The following is a 16,648-nucleotide window of genomic DNA, read 5'->3' on the forward strand; positions in this document are numbered from 1 at the left end:
CAGCCTTGCTAGGAAGGTAAAGAGTAGTTCAGAAATTTTATTGGTGATCATAAAAGTGCTGTGGACATTCCAGATCCCAGCAGCTACACTCCTGACAGGTCAAAATGACAGAACAGATATTCTAAAGAAAAAACCAGCCTCACACCATCTTCCCATTATAGCAGCTCTCAAAGACTCTGATCATCTTAGCCAGGGAGGACTGCAGTGCCATTTACCCAAGTCAAAAGAAGTGGCTTTGGCTGTACTGGAAGGAAGCCATCTGAAGTCTGGCTCTCAGCCTGTCTGCCTCTAGTTCTTGAAAAAAGGTGTCATCATCATTGTGCATGATTGCTGCTTGCAGTTGCTGTATTTCCTTTTCCATCTTTGATCTCACTTCGCTTTTTGATTTTTGTAGCATCTGAAGAGAAAATACTGACATTAGCCACAGCATGTAGAAAGAAAAGGCAATTGGAAAAAATGAAGAGTACTTACTTGTGCTTGTGCTTTCTCTCTGGTTTGGATTTCTTGGAATTCTTGAGATATAGCTTCTGCTAGCATGGAAAACTAAACACAACACATGTGTGAGTTGAACTAATTAAAGAAAGACTTCTAAGTGGAAAATATGATCTGCCTGATGAAGCAGATGAAGCTTTACCTGATCTTTGTAGTAGTTCTCCAGGGACTCCAGCTCAATCTGGTGCTCTCTCCGTTGCTCATCGCGCTTCTCTCGAGCATAAACTCTCAGGTCCCTCAGTCTTTGCTTCTGAATTTCTAAGCCTTCTTCAAATAAGTTTTTAAATATCTGCCAGCAATTAGAAAAAGCAAACCTGAAACTTTCCCAGGAACCTGTAAGTATACATTTACATTTCTCAGCTGCTTTAGCTCCTGATGGAATGATGTTTACATGAGGATAGGCCATAGCCCATGAAAAAGCACAATTATGTACCTAGAAATGGTGGTGCAGATACAGCTGAGCTAGATTTGTATTACTCATTTAGCTGAAATTTTGATAGATAAAATAATTTTTCATGTCAGTTTAGTCAGATGACCCAACTGTGCAAGCCAGGGCCTTTGAACATGCACTGTGATTTACAACCCACCCTGTACTCTGCAGTCTGACTTCAGGACCTTCATCCAGGTTTCCAGCAGCAGGAAATCCAGCCTGGACTCAGGCTTTCCATTCCTCCACAAGAACACTTACCAGCTGTAGCTCACAGCTTCAGGGAAACAGTTCTCAAATCCTTACCAGTGGATTATGCAGTAAACTTCTAATCTTTTATTTTGAGAGGTGACAACTGTGTATCTGTTCTTGCAGAGTTGTAATAACTCTCTTTGCTTTCCCTCACTCTGATGTCCAGCCCTAATTAGATCATATCTGTCCCAAAGTCCACTTTGTTTTACAAACACAACTGAATAACAAGGCTGCCTGTTTGATCAGTTCCCTTAACTGAAGATTTAGATTGTTTTCTTTGGATGATTACTGTAGGAACAACTTCTTAATCCTACTGTTTCTGAAAACTCATTTCCCCAATTTCTCATGTTACCAGCCCTGTTACTTCACCCTTTCTCTCCTCTTAGCCCCATAAATCATCCTTTTGTGTTTCACAGTGGTTTGCCCTGCACTGGATCCTCATTTGCAGAGCAGGAACCATTTCATCTGTGGCCTTGACTGATCAGCCACTTCATCCTGGCGCTGTGCTCTGGTGAAGCATGGAACTACCCGACCTCAACCTCAGCCCTGGGCTCCTGACAGGACAGAATCGCCGCCCTGCAGGGCAGGGCCCTGGTGCTCAGTGCTCACCCTCTCCTCGCGTGTCCTGGCCCGCAGCAGCTTGGCCCGGAGCTGCAGCCGATAATCCTCGTAGTATTTCCTGGCCCGCGCCACCTGCTGCCGCCTCTCAGTCACCTTGTTCTGAGCCCACTTCTGCCGCTGGATGCGCTGCTTGATTTCTTGCTAAAGGGAGAGCAGCAGCTGTCAGACCACCAAACTGCCCACGGATACCCCTGCAGGCAAAGCTTTGTTCATCAGTGCTAATTAGGGTCCTTTACTAAGGACCTGCTCCCCAGTCCGGCTTTGCAGTTAAGGTGGAAAGCGTTAGCACCGAGTAGTGAAGTCCTGTCACTGTCATGGGAGCTGCAACACAACCTCCTTGCACATTTTTAGAATTTGCACTTTTCTCCTCCTTGCACTTCTTTAGAATGTGTTTTACCTCTTAGAGCAACACTGCAGTGTAATAATAATAATAATATTCCATTCCCATGACCCCAGGAGCTGCACAACAAACAGATTATGTGGCATTTGGAGACCACAGCTACTCAAAAAGTGTAAAGTTGTCATAAGACAAAAAGCCACTTTTATGATGTGGGAATATGCATTTTAGATAGCTCCAAGTGTAATCTCTGCATTATGTAACAGTGTTCAAAGAACCTACCAGTCTCTTGCTGTGATCTTGATCTCTCTTAATAATTGCAGCAAGCAGCTCGTGTTTCTTCAAGGCTTGTTCAACCTGGAGGTTTAAAAAAAGCTCATTACTTGCCTCATGCTGCAGGACAAGCTGTTCTGTGTAGCAGGTTTAAATACTGCCCCTCTGCTATGTTCTGGGGTTTGGGTTGAGAGTTACCTTGTATAAGTTAATCAACTTTTGCATCTCATAACTCACTTTTAAACTAAAAGACCATTCAGAACTAGCAGTGGAAACTACAAAATGCTTTTAAAACAGCAATAGCAGCCCTAGGCAGTACTCAAGAAACCAGTGTCAAAGAAGGACCATAAGACTCAAGTGGCTGATGAAAAGTTGAAGCTATTGATGTAAATCTGTACATGCCTATTTAACCAAGCTCCCAGAACATCCTCCCACACTGTGCTGGGGGTGTGCAGGTGCCCTGTCAGGGTATCTCTGCTGACATTCAGCAGGTAAGAATGAGAGCACTCACTTCATTCTGGAGTTTGGGTCTAGGTCTGGCAGAGGGTGCCTTGAGGTGCTCAGTTTGTGCAAGCTGCTGATGCCACATTTTATTCAGAGTACGGGAGGAAATGTGCAGGTGGGGAAACTCCTCCAGGAGCTGCAGGAGGAGGTCATTGTCTCTTATTGTCACTGTAAGATAAAGAAAGAGGTAAGCAGTAAATTCCTGGAGAACACATTTAGTTGTAAATTCATCCAGACAGTGTCAGCATAAGGCAAGAAATATTTTACACTGAACACTGTATAAAATCACCGTGCTGCTGTTACCATGTCAAGCTAAGCCCAGCAGGACCTCTCATCCTGCCAGTACAGCAGCAGAGAAAGCAATCCCAGTCTTTTGTTGTTTCTTTGAAGAATTGATTTTATAGCTCAGATGTCATTTCCCTACCCCCATCACATCCAGCTAAAACAGGTATCCCTTTCTTTCTTCATGTGGTTGTGACCATCACTAATCAGTGATTGCTTTCTCTCTCTCTCTGGATGCAGCAACTTAAAATAAAGCCAGTACAGCCATGGCAATGACAGATCCAGGTCAAGTAAACAGGTGCAAAACAAACTGGTTTGCAACCAGCTCATTCCCATCCATTACATCTTTGATCTTTCTGGCAGGAAAAGATGATGGGGAGATGAAACAAAAGGGTATTTACCAAGTATATGGCCTTCAAAAACTGGAATAAAAATAAGGCAGTGTAGCTGAGCAACATTCAGATATGTAGGAGATTATCTGGTGATCTTATCCATAGGCATGCACAGTGCTGGTTACCAAAACTGGGCCTAGGATTTGCAGCTTGGCTTTCTTGGAGCATCACTTGCTCAGCAGAACCAGTGGCAGCATTAACACCACAGAGGCAGGGTCCTGACAGAAACTGCTCAGTGACCTGTACATGGCTCTGCTCTAGCCACAGGCCCATTTTAAATCTGATACATGCTCAGAAAAATAACAAAAGGAGACTTCAGACTGTAGTGGAATAAGCACAGGAGTAGCAGCAATGGAAAAAAGCCCTGAAAATAATCCAAGGGATTTTAAGGAAGTAGTAAATGGGTCACAATTTGATTGTGCACTGATGGTTTACATTTATGTCAAGCATTATCTTCCCTAACAAAAATCCAGACATACAGAGGTCAGAAGAAGGGAAAATGCTACAGCTGACTGGTATATGTTGGACTGGTGCCTTTATTCTTGGAGTTCAACACATGCTTTCAGAAGATGCCAGTTTTCCACCAAGTATAGTTTTGCAGTTCTTACTTGGAGCTGCTTGCTTTGGCTTCATGATCCCTCGTTTTGGAATCCACTGGCTGTGTTTGGGATACTGAGGTGTGGTTTTTCTAGAATAAACTTTCACTCGCTGAGACACTTTTGGAGGTTCTTGAAAGACATTTTCTTTGTACTCTTGTTCCTTAGGAGCAGATGTAAAACAGATGGAGAACAGGTATGAGAAGGGAAACACTGACAGAACACAGTTTGGCCATCAGAACTTAAATGTCTTTCAGACTTTAGAATGAGAACTTGGACATCTTGCATTGGATTCTCCAGAAGGCCAGAATTTACAAAATGCAGGTCAGGGTTCAAATAAAGGTTAAATCTCATCATTGCATAACCTCAGCTCTTCTGCAGCACTTAACATTAGGAAGCGATTCAGTTGTACAGTGTTCTAACTATGACACTGGAAGTCAAGGAGGTTTTGTTCCCTAAAGTGTCTGGACAGACCATCTAGACAAATTTAAAAAGAAAAAAATCAACCAAACAAAACACAACCAGCAATCCCAGCAGTGCATCACCTACCATTTCCTTGGCAGCTTCTCTGAGCTTGGAAATTCTTTGCTTCTCCCTCGCTTCAAAAATTCTTAGCTCATTTTCATAAGCTTTAGTGACCAGCTAGAAAACAAAAATAAAAGGACTTGTCAGAGGAAATAATCACTCCATCCAACCACCTTGTTAACTTGGTTGCTGCATGGGTCAAAGTAGCTTCTTCCACTTTAAATTCTCTTTTACAAAATTTGGGGTTTAAGTCTCTTCCTCAGCAGGCTACAGATAAAACAGCATATGATTACTAGAGGAGACCAGATGCTCCCATTACACAAAAGTGTTCTGGTTTTGTGGTTCTACTATAACTGTTGGCAAGAACTACCATGAGGTCCAATCCAAAAATTACCTTTGCTTTTCTTGTTCTTTCATCCCTTTCCTCCTGCAGGTGGCTGTGGATTGTCTTTATCTGGCCTGTTCCTCTGCCCCTCTGTTTGGGTTCCTGGTGCTGAGACAAGGGTGAGGCTGGAGAGAGGGACCTTGGCCTGCCTGGGTACCTTGGACGTGGTGTGTCTGTAGGGAAAGAGCATTCACTGAGTACCAAATCTGAGATAAAAACCCCAGTGAAGTGTATTGTGAGGCCCTCATTTCAGAACCACATCCTCTGAGCTGTATTCTGTCTCTCCCCCCACCTGCTATACATTTTTTTACTGCAGCTGTGTTTCACTTGTATTTTTCTTTGTGAAGTTTTGCCATGGTTTTTTAAGTGTTAAACAGAAATGTGGTTGCAATTCTGTTACTGTAGGTCAGGTTTGGATCAAAGAAATGAACTAGCAAGAGAAATAGAAAAAAAAAATTGAAATGAATGAGCAATACAGAACTTAGTAACTAACTGTAATTCAGTGTAGCAGGTTTCTTTTCTATTTGTTTCCATCCCAATACTGGCATAAGGATTGTCACCTCTCCCAGCTGTCCTTCGGCCACGGTCCATGGCACTGTCACTGTGCTGGGACAGGCTGTCCTCATCTGGCAGCTCCCCTTCTCTGGTGTGCTCACCCAAAGCTCTCTTCAACATCTAAGGGATAGAGGTTTTTTTGTGGGGTCAGGTTCAATAGACAGTTCTAAAGCTGAATGAACTAAAGCCAGGTGTGAGTTGCAGATTTCCTTTTCATGCACAATGCACTGATATTCTTAATTCTCTCCACTGGCATTACTAAAGCTGCATTGCTCAGCTCAACAAAGAAGAGACTGCACTTACTAAATCTAGTTCATTCAGCCTGTGAGACAGATTTTCTGATGCTTCATGAAACTCTTGCTGCTTAGGCACCTTCTCCTTTGTGGTTCTGTGGGAAAGTGAATCTTCAACTGAACCTGGGGTGGAATTTTCATATTTGCTAAAGCAGAAAACAGACAGATTTCATTTCTGTTCTAAAAACTTGACAATGAGCATATCTCACACAATTCCAGCTCACTTTTTGCCTAAGCATTTTTTTATAGGATTAAGTAAAGCAGAATGTGGAAATGCCTATAACATATTTAACAAAATGAGTATATGTAAGGAGAAACAGGAAATCTTTCTGTGAGAATTATTCTTTCACTGTCACACAGCCAAGGAAAGAGAGATCTTATTTAAAAAGGGAGGAGGGGGCTGGCTGGCCATGGAAATCAAAGTTCCAGGGTGGTTCAGTACCAAAAATCTGAACTTACCTTGTTGCTCTAGGCCAGTGCTGAGATTCAGGTCTTGGGGTTTGTGTACCTTGTTCAGCACACAGTGAGAGCTTTTCCTCAGAAGAGGTGGATATAGAAGAGGTGGATCTAGAAGACTCAGATACCAGAGGCACCTAGGAAAATGAGTACATGAAGGTTTTATAGATCCTGTGAGTAGAGATGCTGTAATAGAACCATCCCAAACCCTGTGAGTAAAGATATATAAAAATAGCTCTATTTCCAGGCTCCTGACTGCAGATAGTGTGCATTAGAGAATGAATGTCTAAAGAAATGGACCAGGAAAATATGGCAGATCAGCTCACAGCTAAACCATGGAACCAGAACAGGGTTAGGTTAAGGTAATGAGTATCTCCACATCCCAGCTCACCAGCCTGGGACTGATGCCAGGTAGTGGAAATAAGCTGAATTTCCCCTAGTACAGACTGAGCTGCAGTTCACAGCAAGCCAAAAGAGAACACTCCTGTTCCTGTGCCATTTAGCTGCACTGGTTTAGTTCTGCCTGGTAACTTCTCCATTCAAACTGGAGGAACTTGGGCTTGGCATGGACATCCTGGGAAATGCACCAATGGAAAATGAGTTTCAGAGACAATGTAGAAGTAAAAGCTGTTTAAACTATTGGAACAAGAAAAGTCTGTGAGTACCTCTTGTGGTTGCAGAAGGCAAAATTGTGTTTCCAGAGAAAGAAACTTCCTTTACAGACACATTTCTATGGGCACAGATTGCTAAGTGCTGATCAGTTTGTGGGTTTTGCATTATTCAGTTTTTGAAAAGCAAAGGACAATGCAAGAAAATAGAAGGAGATAATATAATAAGCAGTTAATGGATCTTTAAAAATGAGTAAATCTAAGTTTTATTTGCCAAAACCCCCAAAATTCTTACTAATTTAGAATGCTGATACACTTCAGAGGAAGGACATGACTGTACTCTGTGCTTTGTACATTTTTGATTAAAAAGCAAGATAACCAGTAACTGGTTGGTTGTGATAAATAAACTGTATGGGTGCTGGCTCTGTACATTTTGGAGCAAACAACACCAGGAAGAACGAAGAACTGCCATGACTCACAGACTGCACAGTCTAATCACAGTCTAACAACACTGCATCACTGATTGTATACTGGGGAAAGAAAGTCAAAAGCAGGTCTGCAATAAGCCCAGAAGTGCCACAAGATAACAGACAAATTAGGCAGAAATCAAAAAATACTGATTGAAATTCCAAAAATTAAGATGTAACATGTACCTTTGTCCCTTTGTCCTTGGCATCACCTCCCAGCACTTCTCCCACTGCAGAAGCAGATGACAGGCAAGTGTGAGTTAATGGCACTGTGCCTGTTAATGTGGGCAACAAGGCAAAAAAAGATGTGAGCCAGGGCCTGTGGATCCAAATTATTCAGAGAACAGAATGACAAAGCAACTGTGGCTACCCAGTTGTGACATTCATTTTGGTAATTTCTCCAGTCTTCAATGTTCAGTGTCATGGGAATGCTATGGAAACTAAAAAAGGTAAGCAGTGTTTCCAAGGCAACAGAGAAAATGAGTACTGAAAAAAATAGCTTCTAAACCTTTTTTACAACAGCAGTTAATGGCTTTTTCTTAGACCTGAAACTGGCTTGTTTGGTCCATGTTTCTCTGCTCAGAATAAGCTCAGCCATGGGACTTATCTGCTGGAAGAGGTTTCTGTGGTACAGACCCATCTTAACAGGATTAACTAAGAAAGGAGTTGAACTGGGGACATGGATTACTTTTTTCCAGTAGAGGGAACAGATTAAAAGTAACCTATTTTTGTTTCTCTGTAAAGCAGAGATAGAAATATGAACTTGTGGCTGAATTTAAAAAAATGCACTTAGTAGATTCAAAACAATATTTTTTGTGGTGCGAGGAAAAATAAATGCAACATTATAACATTTAAGAGTTACCCTAGAGGATGTAAAATTTTCTCTCACCAGGGATTTTTCTGGATAGAGGAAGACCATCAGAAACATCAGGAAATTTTTGGGTAAGTGACTTTTCAATCTGAAATAAAAAGCAAGATGTGTTCTATAAATTCACAGGAGAGTGCTGACAGGAAGCTCATAATACATTAGGTCTATCTGCAAATGGAAATCAATGCTGATTTTATAGATAGATAAAAATCACTATAATTATTTTGTTTACTATACTGCAAACTCTGGCATTGACTGTGGAGATGTGTATGTATATATGTATAAAATAAACACATCCCTCAAACTAAATTCCTCTCTGGACACTTAGTGAAGAATGAATCCACAATCCAAAATTCCTGGAACTGAAATAAACTCTGACACATTCAAAAGTGTTCTTCAGGGACCAGCTACTCCCATTCTGCAAGTAAACGAGGAGATTAAACAGTATTGGTTACTAAAAGAAAATGAAATAATCAAAGGGAAGGTTTTTCCTTACAGTAGGAATGTTCAGTGCTTCTGTGCAAGGCAGAGCTGCTGGCAGTCTGTGTGAGCTGGGGGGATCTCTCCACGCTGGGTCTGAGGGCTGGAACGGGGGCAGCAGAGGAATTGCCTGCTGGATGGGCTCCCCCAGTTTGGTAGCACTGACACCCAAACTCCCTTGGTGAGGCTCATGAACAGCCTCCATCCCTCCTGAAGAGGCAAACACAAAGGATTTGCAGTATTATCTGGGAAAGCAGAGCACGTTTTGTGCATTGTGTATAGCAAAGGGAAGTGTCTCAATAGCAAAGGTGAGCTGCCACCTTTGTTGGATTGCATAGGACAGTGCTGCAACATTTTTCAGCCTTGAGAACATGATTTTGGATGTGAAGATCTTCCACAAGGACTTTTTAGCGTTTTGAACCACAAAAGAAAAGAATACAAACCACAATACAAATTAAAACCAGCCTAGATGAAGCCAAATCCTAGCCAAGCAGAAATACCCCAGATAATGGAAGTTTGTCCACTATGAGAGACTAAAATATTGCTTTTCTGAAAAGAATTTATTTTAAAACGTGACTAAAGTGTTTCCATTCACAACTAAAGCTCTCCTCCACACTACCCTAGTTCTCTACACCCCTAAATCAAAATCAAGTGGATGAGCTGTCAGAAGAATCAATACTCACCATCTTCCCTTTCATTTCCAGTCCCCCTTTCACTTTCTGAGAACTGTCTGGGCAATGCTGCAAGAGCCTCTGTGCTTTCAGATTCTTCTACCTCCGTGTCCTTGTCTGCTAGACAGAGCACAGGTATCTGAAATTCTACAAGTGGTTGCTTAAAAAAATTAAATTAAGATCTATAAAGTGTCTTGCTATGAACTGTTGAGATGGACATTTTATTGTCTGCTCATTGCTTGGTGTCAGCAATCATACTAAGCTCAAAATAGGTCTGTTAAATTCTTATTTGTAACTCCAATCAATGAAATGTTCATAATTCACAATACTTCTTTATGCCTCTACTTGAGGAGATGAATCATCAATAAGAACAGGAAGAATTGGAATATTCTTATAAAAATATGAAATAAGAGTGAGCTCCATTTAAGTCATCTGCACACTACTCCTTTTAGAGCCATCCTTTAAGTTTTGAAGGGGCACACACTCCTAAGAAGTTTTCTTTAAGAATGAACTTAATAATTTTTTTACAGTCTTAAATAATACATGTTACACTGCAACAAATGAAACAAAGTCTTCAGAATTCTCCTATTCTACTGAACAAGAAAAAAAAATGCCTTTGTAGAACTGAATTAGAACTCAAACAATAAACCTTAATCCAAATAAGCTAGTGCAGGAGCCATGAAAAATAATGCCTGGAATATTTACTTCCAGAAATTTTAACTTCAGCAAGATGTATTGCTTATTGTGGGTTGTCTAGGGTTTTTTTAACGAGAATTTAAAACAGTGTGTATCTGAAAAAAGTAACTTTTTAAAAGGAAACAAAAAAAAAGCCTAGGAGTCTGAGAAGAGAGTCTAACTAGAGAAGAGAGTCTAACTAGAGAAGAGAGTCTAACTAGAGAAGAGTCTTAAATTTTTTTCTCACCCAAACTCACCTTCCCCTCTCTTGGAAAATGAATAAGCAGTATCTCCAAGTTTAATTAATTCACTGGTAGATCCTGAGCCATCTGTATCACAAGTTCGAATGAAATATTCTGACGGGGACCTAGGGGGGAACATAAAGCCATGAAATATTTCCTCTCTCAGCCTCTGCCCATTCAGCCCACGAGATGGAGCTGCCGAGGAGCCGTGCAGGAACGGCCCTGCTGCCATGCAGCAAACCAGAGCAGAAACCAACAGAAACTGAGCTTAAAACCAGCTTCAAACCAGAGCAGGAGCCACAACATAAACTGAGCTTAAAACCAGCTTCAAACCAGAGCAGGAGCCACAACCACAACCTGAACTCAGCTGAACAAATCAATCTTTAAAACTGATCAAAGTTTTCAAGTTGTTTCATTCCACATAAAAAGTAAACTTAAGGGAAACAAAATCAGCAACTCTTCAAGGGCAAAAGAAGTCCCAGATGTAATTTTAGCCCAACCAGAGGAGTCACCTCACTTTCCTTTTGGCATATGCAATCAGTAGGTGTCTATACTATAAAAAACCTACTAATTTCTCTACACAGATACACAGTCAATCACTATGTTTAAGCAAGCATTCAGAACTGTTCTTACCTTTCAACTGATGAGAGCAGTGTTTGTTCTGTAAGTTGATCAGCAGTGCTTGCCAGCTGCTCTTGAGGTGCAATTTGAATTTCATCACTGGACAGCACATTTATCTCAGCTGTTCATAACCAAGAGGTAATTATTTCCAGGAAAAGTACTTCTACCTAGAAACTAACAGGTACTACTTCCAATATCATCACAACAGTTTTTGTGTAATATCAACACTGTAGTGTTTAATCCAAAATGATGACATGTAATGTTCCCCATGGAGGGGGGAAGGTAGGGAGGTGGGGCAACTTTGATGGTAAATTTTGCTATATATCCCCTTGTTCCAGTTATTAATAAACCTTTCTTCTTCCTCAAAGGAATTAAACTGTGCACTTACAGCTAGAAAATTTGAGCCACAAACCCGCAGTGGGTAACAAACCTGGCAGTGTGAGGGAAGGGAAGAGCAGCAGAGGCAGTGAACATCCCCACTGTCCTCTTTGCTCTGCCCACTCTAGAGCAGCTCAGGAGGAACTCAGGCACCAAATGCTCTCTCTCCCCTATCACAGGGTGCACCAGCCAGTGGTGACAGCTTTAACCAGCTCTGAGACAGACCAGCACTGCCTGCAGTGAGATGCCTCTGCAGGGCTGAGCAGCTTCTCTTCCCATTTTCCTCAAAATAAGCCCTGCTATGGATCTATCCCAGGAGCCTCTCCCAGGAAAGGCTGCTGTCCCCATTGTCTCCAAGTAAGTAAAAGGGATATTTGCTCATTCTTCCAATTAAAGCCAACATCTCCCTCCTTGACTCCTAATCCTGAATCATCTACTTATAGGTTGAAAAGCAACTAACAAAGGATGAATTGTCTAGAGTAGGTTTCTGCCTAGAATGAAGCAGAAAGATTATGTAAATTTGGGGGAAAATTATCTATTTTATTATTGTTTATGAAAATGAGGAATGCAAATATTCAGCTTCACCCCTGAAATTTTCATCCCCTGAGGTCAGTTTTGTCTTTCTCTTCTCTCCATTGTCAAGGTTATAAGTAACCAAAAAACCCAAATAAATCTTTGCTACATTGGAAACACTTTGGGTTGACATCTCACCTCCAGTCTGAGAAGATGTTTCACTGACTTCTCTAAGATACTCCAACAAACCATCAAATATTTCAAGGAGGTTTTTGATAGATTCCCTGTCTCCTTTCACAATGTTCTCACCTTAAGAGAAGGTAATGACACATATTAATAATTAGTACTTCACAGAAGAAAAATTCTCAAAAGTAAGGCATTTCCTGTAGAAGAGTGCTTGGAAATTCTTGTAAAGGTGTCAGCTCAGAAGACACCTGGTCACTTATTGATGACTATGTAGGTAAGCTTAAAGTATATTTTAAGTGTTCTAAATTTGCATCTTTTCAGTTCTAATAAGTTTATTGATGCAGTAACTGCTGACACACTCACAAAATAAATATTCTGGGATATTTTCAGGGACAATTGGTATTTAATATTTTTCTTGTACATAAAACTATAGCATGAAGCAGTCTGTGGAGTGGCAGCAGGATTGCAAACACCAGCCACTGTGTACAGGCACCAAGTCAGATCCTTCTTATCAAGCAGTTTTCATTCTTTGCAGTGTGAGACCATACACAGGAATACTCAGGGAAAGCCATTATCTGTGTGCAGATAACACAACACAGTTCAACTCTTTATTCACCAACTTTTAAAAATATATTAACAAGTTTGAAACTCCGGGGTCATGTCATAAAACCCAGTGTCCAAGCCTGAGCCATAGCAGATTTCAGGTAACACTTTGGCAGCCAGATGAAGCATGGCTGGATGTTACCTTTAACATTTCTTACTCTTATTTATTCTCTGCTTGCTGTTTCCATGTATAGCCTGATGTCCAAGGCAATGGCTCAGTGTTCTGGTGACATCCATACCATAGAAGAGATTCCATGCAAGTATGAGAGCAAGCTGTGTAACACCTGGTTCTTGAAGTGTTTAAATTAAACCACACAAATATTCAACTGCATTTGTCTCATTAAACCAAGTACTTACCTGTGATGTGAGACAAGCTGACCTGCAAATAATCCAATGCCAGGGAATCTATTACTGCTTGTACATTATGTGCATCATCCTCTTGGCTTCTGGGAGTAGCAATGAAATCTATTTAAAATAAAGAATAGATTTTAGACTATTTAAATGGATAGCTTGTTGCAAGTACCTTAACAATGAAACTGCTTTAATTTCTGCTAACAAGCTAGTATTTTTTCAGTACCTTGTGTGCTTGATGAAAAGCCCAAGTATCATATATGGTCCTACAAAAGCTTTTATAAATACTGAGCACAAACTTGTAACACCCCTTGGAAGATGTGAGGGTTTTATCAGGATTAAATTCAAGAACAGATTACTAAAGCATTTCTCCTCCTCCACTCCCAGCACACACACCTAGTTCAGATCATCAAACTGGAATTGCAGTTTGTGTTATGGCTTCTTCTTTCCCCTAATTGCACTGCAATGTACTCTGCTTAATTGAGAACATTATTTTTAGTTCTGGGCTTACATTTAACAAGACTTCTACCTTCAATAGGTGCCAGTTACCTCAGTGCTCTTAAAACCTTCTGCAATCAGTAGTCTGACACTTCCTACACATAACAGTTTATAAACAAAGCAAATGTGTAATTGTGTAGCCTTTGCTTAGTGGTTGTCACTGGAGTCCAGTGGAGTTGGGTTAAAGCAGGGTTAAATCACAGCTCAGCTTTAGCAGATTCTAAGTACCAAGCATTTTATGAGAGCAGACTTCAGTGCTAACACTGCTGTAAGATAAAATGAGCCAGTTCACACCCTTCAAAAGTATTATGCCCACAGACACCTTCCAAGGCCTAATTTACAGTAGTTCTGTTGTGGCTATCCTCATAGCTGCCATTCATAGCAGTCCAAAGTTAAAATAAAATTGGCCAATACCACTTAAATCTTCTTAAAGAATTACCATCTTCTATTTTTGTCCTTGGAAGGATACAAATACTTTAAATCCCTGCATCTGTAGGAAGTTCTACAAGTTTCAATTTTATTTAACGACAAAATACACAGAGACAAATATAAAAAACAGATTTAGCAGTTATCATTCCTACCTGGTACTTTTTCTCCTAAGATTGACTCATAAAGATGAACAAACAGGTCAGCACCACATTCTGAGAGATGCTTTATGTGCTGGTTTATGTGTAAGGTCCTACAAAGATCATTGGCAACATCAACCCAATCTGTTCAGAAGAAAAACATTAATGTCAGAACTGAAAGATACAGAAATAAAGAAGTGGTTATTTACAGTGAAAGGTAACCCCTGTAAGTGTCTTTGACTCCACCAGAGGTGGTGAAACACAGCAGGCTGACCCATCCATCCAAAATATAAAATATTGTTTAAGTGCAATCATAGCCCAACTGGACTTGGGAGGTGAAAAGCACCAAAGTACCACAGGCTGGGCAGGTTAATTTTTTTTTTCCATGTAATGAAAAACAAATTTGCATCTGGTCTCATAGCCAGGAACTCCAAAACTTTAAGACCTTAACAAGTCACGCTTTGATACACCATTTATCAATGACCACAAATGACAGGTTCTTTTTTGGAAAACATGAGCTTCTCTGACAAACCCAGGTTCTCTGATAGTCTCAGGCCATGTCATCACTGCCAATGTAAATACTCCTCATGAAAAGTAAATTCTACTGTAATTAATTATTTAAGGATTAGAAGAATACAGAAGTGGTCCCACCACGTGCTTGGTTGAGCACAGTGAGATCATTAACATTGTGATTTTCCCCAAACTTTGAGACCTGAGATCCATGTGTTTTGAAGGACACTTATTTTAACAAGCATTAAGAACTTCAATTTACTGGAGAAGGCAAAAGTCACCTTTGGAAGGAAAAAGTATAGAATTACTCCAACAGAAATTAATTTGTAGAGTTTTCAGCCTTCTGCACACGAGTGTTGCTTTTCAATCTCTCAACTCCCCCATCATGTTCCAAATATCGCTTTATTTTAAGTTTCAGATGCACGAAAGGTTAAAGCAGCATCTCCTACATTTCAGGCCGATGTCTTGGAACACCTGAATTGCTGTTTATTTGTAGCTTTATTAAGTTAAAAGTGTCGCCAGGAAAGGAACAAAGACAAAAGAGGGAGAAGTTACCGCAAAGAGCTTAAAAAGCCGTAACACAAAAAAACGACAGCTTTATAAATGAATAAACATGAGCTGAGTGGATGAGCTTTATAAATTAATAAATAATGAGCTGAATAAAATTGTGCCAGCGATGCGAGCAGCGGGGGGGTGATGAGGAGGGAGAAGGAAGCTCTCCGGCTCGCTCCCCCGGCTCTGGGGGCGTCGGGCCGGCCGCTGCTCCGGGAGCGGCCCCAGCGCAGACCCCGCAGGGCCGGGAGCGGGACCCGCCTCAGCACAGACCCCTCAGGGCAGGGCAGGGCAGGGCAGGGCCGGGCCGGGCAGGGCAGGGCAGGGCCGGGCCGGGCCCGGCCCCGCCAGCCGCGCTCGGAGCCGCCCGGGCCCGGCCCTACCTGAGCCCTCAGCGCTGCCCATGGCGGTACCAACGCCCGGGCCGGGCCGGGCCGGGCCGGGCCGGGCCCCGCCAGCCGCGCTCGGAGCCGCCCGGGCCCGGCCCTACCTGAGCCCTCAGCGCTGCCCATGGCGGTACCAACGCCCGGGCCGGGCCGGGCCGGGCCGGGCCGGGCCCCGCCAGCCGCGCTCGGAGCCGCCCGGGCCCGGCCCTACCTGAGCCCTCAGCGCTGCCCATGGCGGTACCAACGCCCGGGCCGGGCCCGCCCCCGCCATTTAAACCGCGGCCTGCGCGCCCATTGGGCAGGCGCTGCAGGAAGGGGCGGGGCCGCGCCCGCCGGGGTGTCCGGTGCTGTCGGTCATGGCCGGTGCTGTGGGTCATGGACGGTGTTACAGGGGTGGGGCGGGGCCGGGCCGGTCCTTTCTGTAACGGGATTGGGAACAGGCCTGCGTTTGGACTGGGAGCAGAGAGAGAGCCCCTGCCACAAAACCGAGCCGCAGCGCCGGTCACGTGCTATTTATTCCCCGCCGCTCCCCGGTCACGTGACGGGCGGCCCCGGTGCGGCCCCGCCGTTCCCCGCCCGGGCGCTCCGGTTCCGCCCGGCCGGTGCCGCCACCGGCGCAGGGCTCCGCGGGCCGAGGCTCCCGGGCAGCACAGGCCGGCCCCGGGGCGCTCCGGCCGCCGAGCGCAGCTGGTGGCGCAAAATGGCGGCGGGGGGGTGTTTGTCCGTGAGGCTCCGCCTTCGTCACCTGAACGGGAGGCGGGGCTGGCGCTGCCTCGGTAACACGGGTGGGGACCGCGCTGGCATGGGGGAAAGTTCTAGCACTTGACCTTGCAGGCTGACCCGGGACGTTTGCTGGCCGGTATGTTCATTACCGGGGGTTGGTGTTAGTTGCCACGATACAGGTTTGACAGGGTAATCCGAAGGCATTTCTGCATGAAAGGAGAGCTTAAACCTTTATTTAAAATAAAATCTATAACTGCAAGTATCTGTATTAGCTGCTGGCATGCAGTTTATTGGGCAGGTTGGATGGTGAAAGTCTGTTATTTCCTTTCTGAGCAACAGTATTCCATGCTCCTTAGGAGT

General features: G+C 43.1%; 1 protein-coding gene and 1 long non-coding RNA gene across 5 annotated transcripts; one reads left to right on the top strand and one right to left on the bottom strand.

The window, feature by feature from the left end:
• Window positions 1-17: 17 nt before the first annotated feature.
• On the bottom strand, window positions 18-15,653 carry CEP95 (centrosomal protein 95). Of its 2 annotated transcripts, none has more exons than XM_066565866.1 (22): window positions 15,563-15,653; window positions 14,133-14,261; window positions 13,060-13,167; window positions 12,112-12,222; window positions 11,035-11,143; window positions 10,417-10,526; window positions 9,497-9,601; window positions 8,830-9,023; window positions 8,355-8,424; window positions 7,652-7,695; window positions 6,394-6,527; window positions 5,945-6,080; window positions 5,647-5,761; window positions 5,096-5,259; window positions 4,726-4,818; window positions 4,189-4,339; window positions 2,914-3,074; window positions 2,412-2,486; window positions 1,781-1,933; window positions 635-781; window positions 472-543; window positions 18-397 (listed from the first exon to the last, which is right to left on the bottom strand). In XM_066565866.1, the coding sequence occupies exons 1-22, from the start codon at window positions 15,582-15,584 to the stop codon at window positions 221-223; spliced, it is 2,580 nt and encodes an 859-aa protein (XP_066421963.1). In that variant the 5' UTR covers window positions 15,585-15,653; the 3' UTR covers window positions 18-220. The 2 variants fall into 2 exon arrangements, with proteins under 2 accessions (XP_066421963.1, XP_066421962.1); XM_066565865.1 differs by having other exon boundaries at window positions 7,652-7,740.
• Window positions 7,950-15,292, top strand: LOC136566641 (uncharacterized). Of its 3 annotated transcripts, none has more exons than XR_010785055.1 (4): window positions 7,950-8,407; window positions 9,518-9,619; window positions 11,580-11,757; window positions 15,084-15,292. It is a non-coding gene; the product is annotated as an uncharacterized lncRNA (long non-coding RNA). The 3 variants fall into 3 exon arrangements; XR_010785054.1 differs by lacking the exon at window positions 15,084-15,292 and adding an exon at window positions 12,897-13,204 and having other exon boundaries at window positions 7,951-8,407; XR_010785053.1 differs by lacking the exon at window positions 15,084-15,292 and adding an exon at window positions 12,044-12,090 and having other exon boundaries at window positions 7,953-8,407.
• Window positions 15,654-16,648: the final 995 nt, after the last annotated feature.

Source organism: Molothrus aeneus, chromosome 26, assembly GCF_037042795.1.
Source record: "Molothrus aeneus isolate 106 chromosome 26, BPBGC_Maene_1.0, whole genome shotgun sequence".
Taxonomy (NCBI): Eukaryota; Metazoa; Chordata; class Aves; order Passeriformes; family Icteridae; genus Molothrus; species Molothrus aeneus.

Coding starts and splice junctions, on each gene's coding strand:
- CEP95 (XM_066565865.1), bottom strand. CDS start 15,584: ATGGGCAGCGCTGAGGGCTCAG. Junction 14,262..15,562: donor GGGCAGCGCTGAGGGCTCAG/GTAGGGCCGGGC, acceptor TCTTCTGAACAG/ATTGGGTTGATGTTGCCAAT. Junction 9,602..10,416: donor ATTTTCCAAGAGAGGGGAAG/GTGAGTTTGGGT, acceptor TCTGTCTAGCAG/ACAAGGACACGGAGGTAGAA.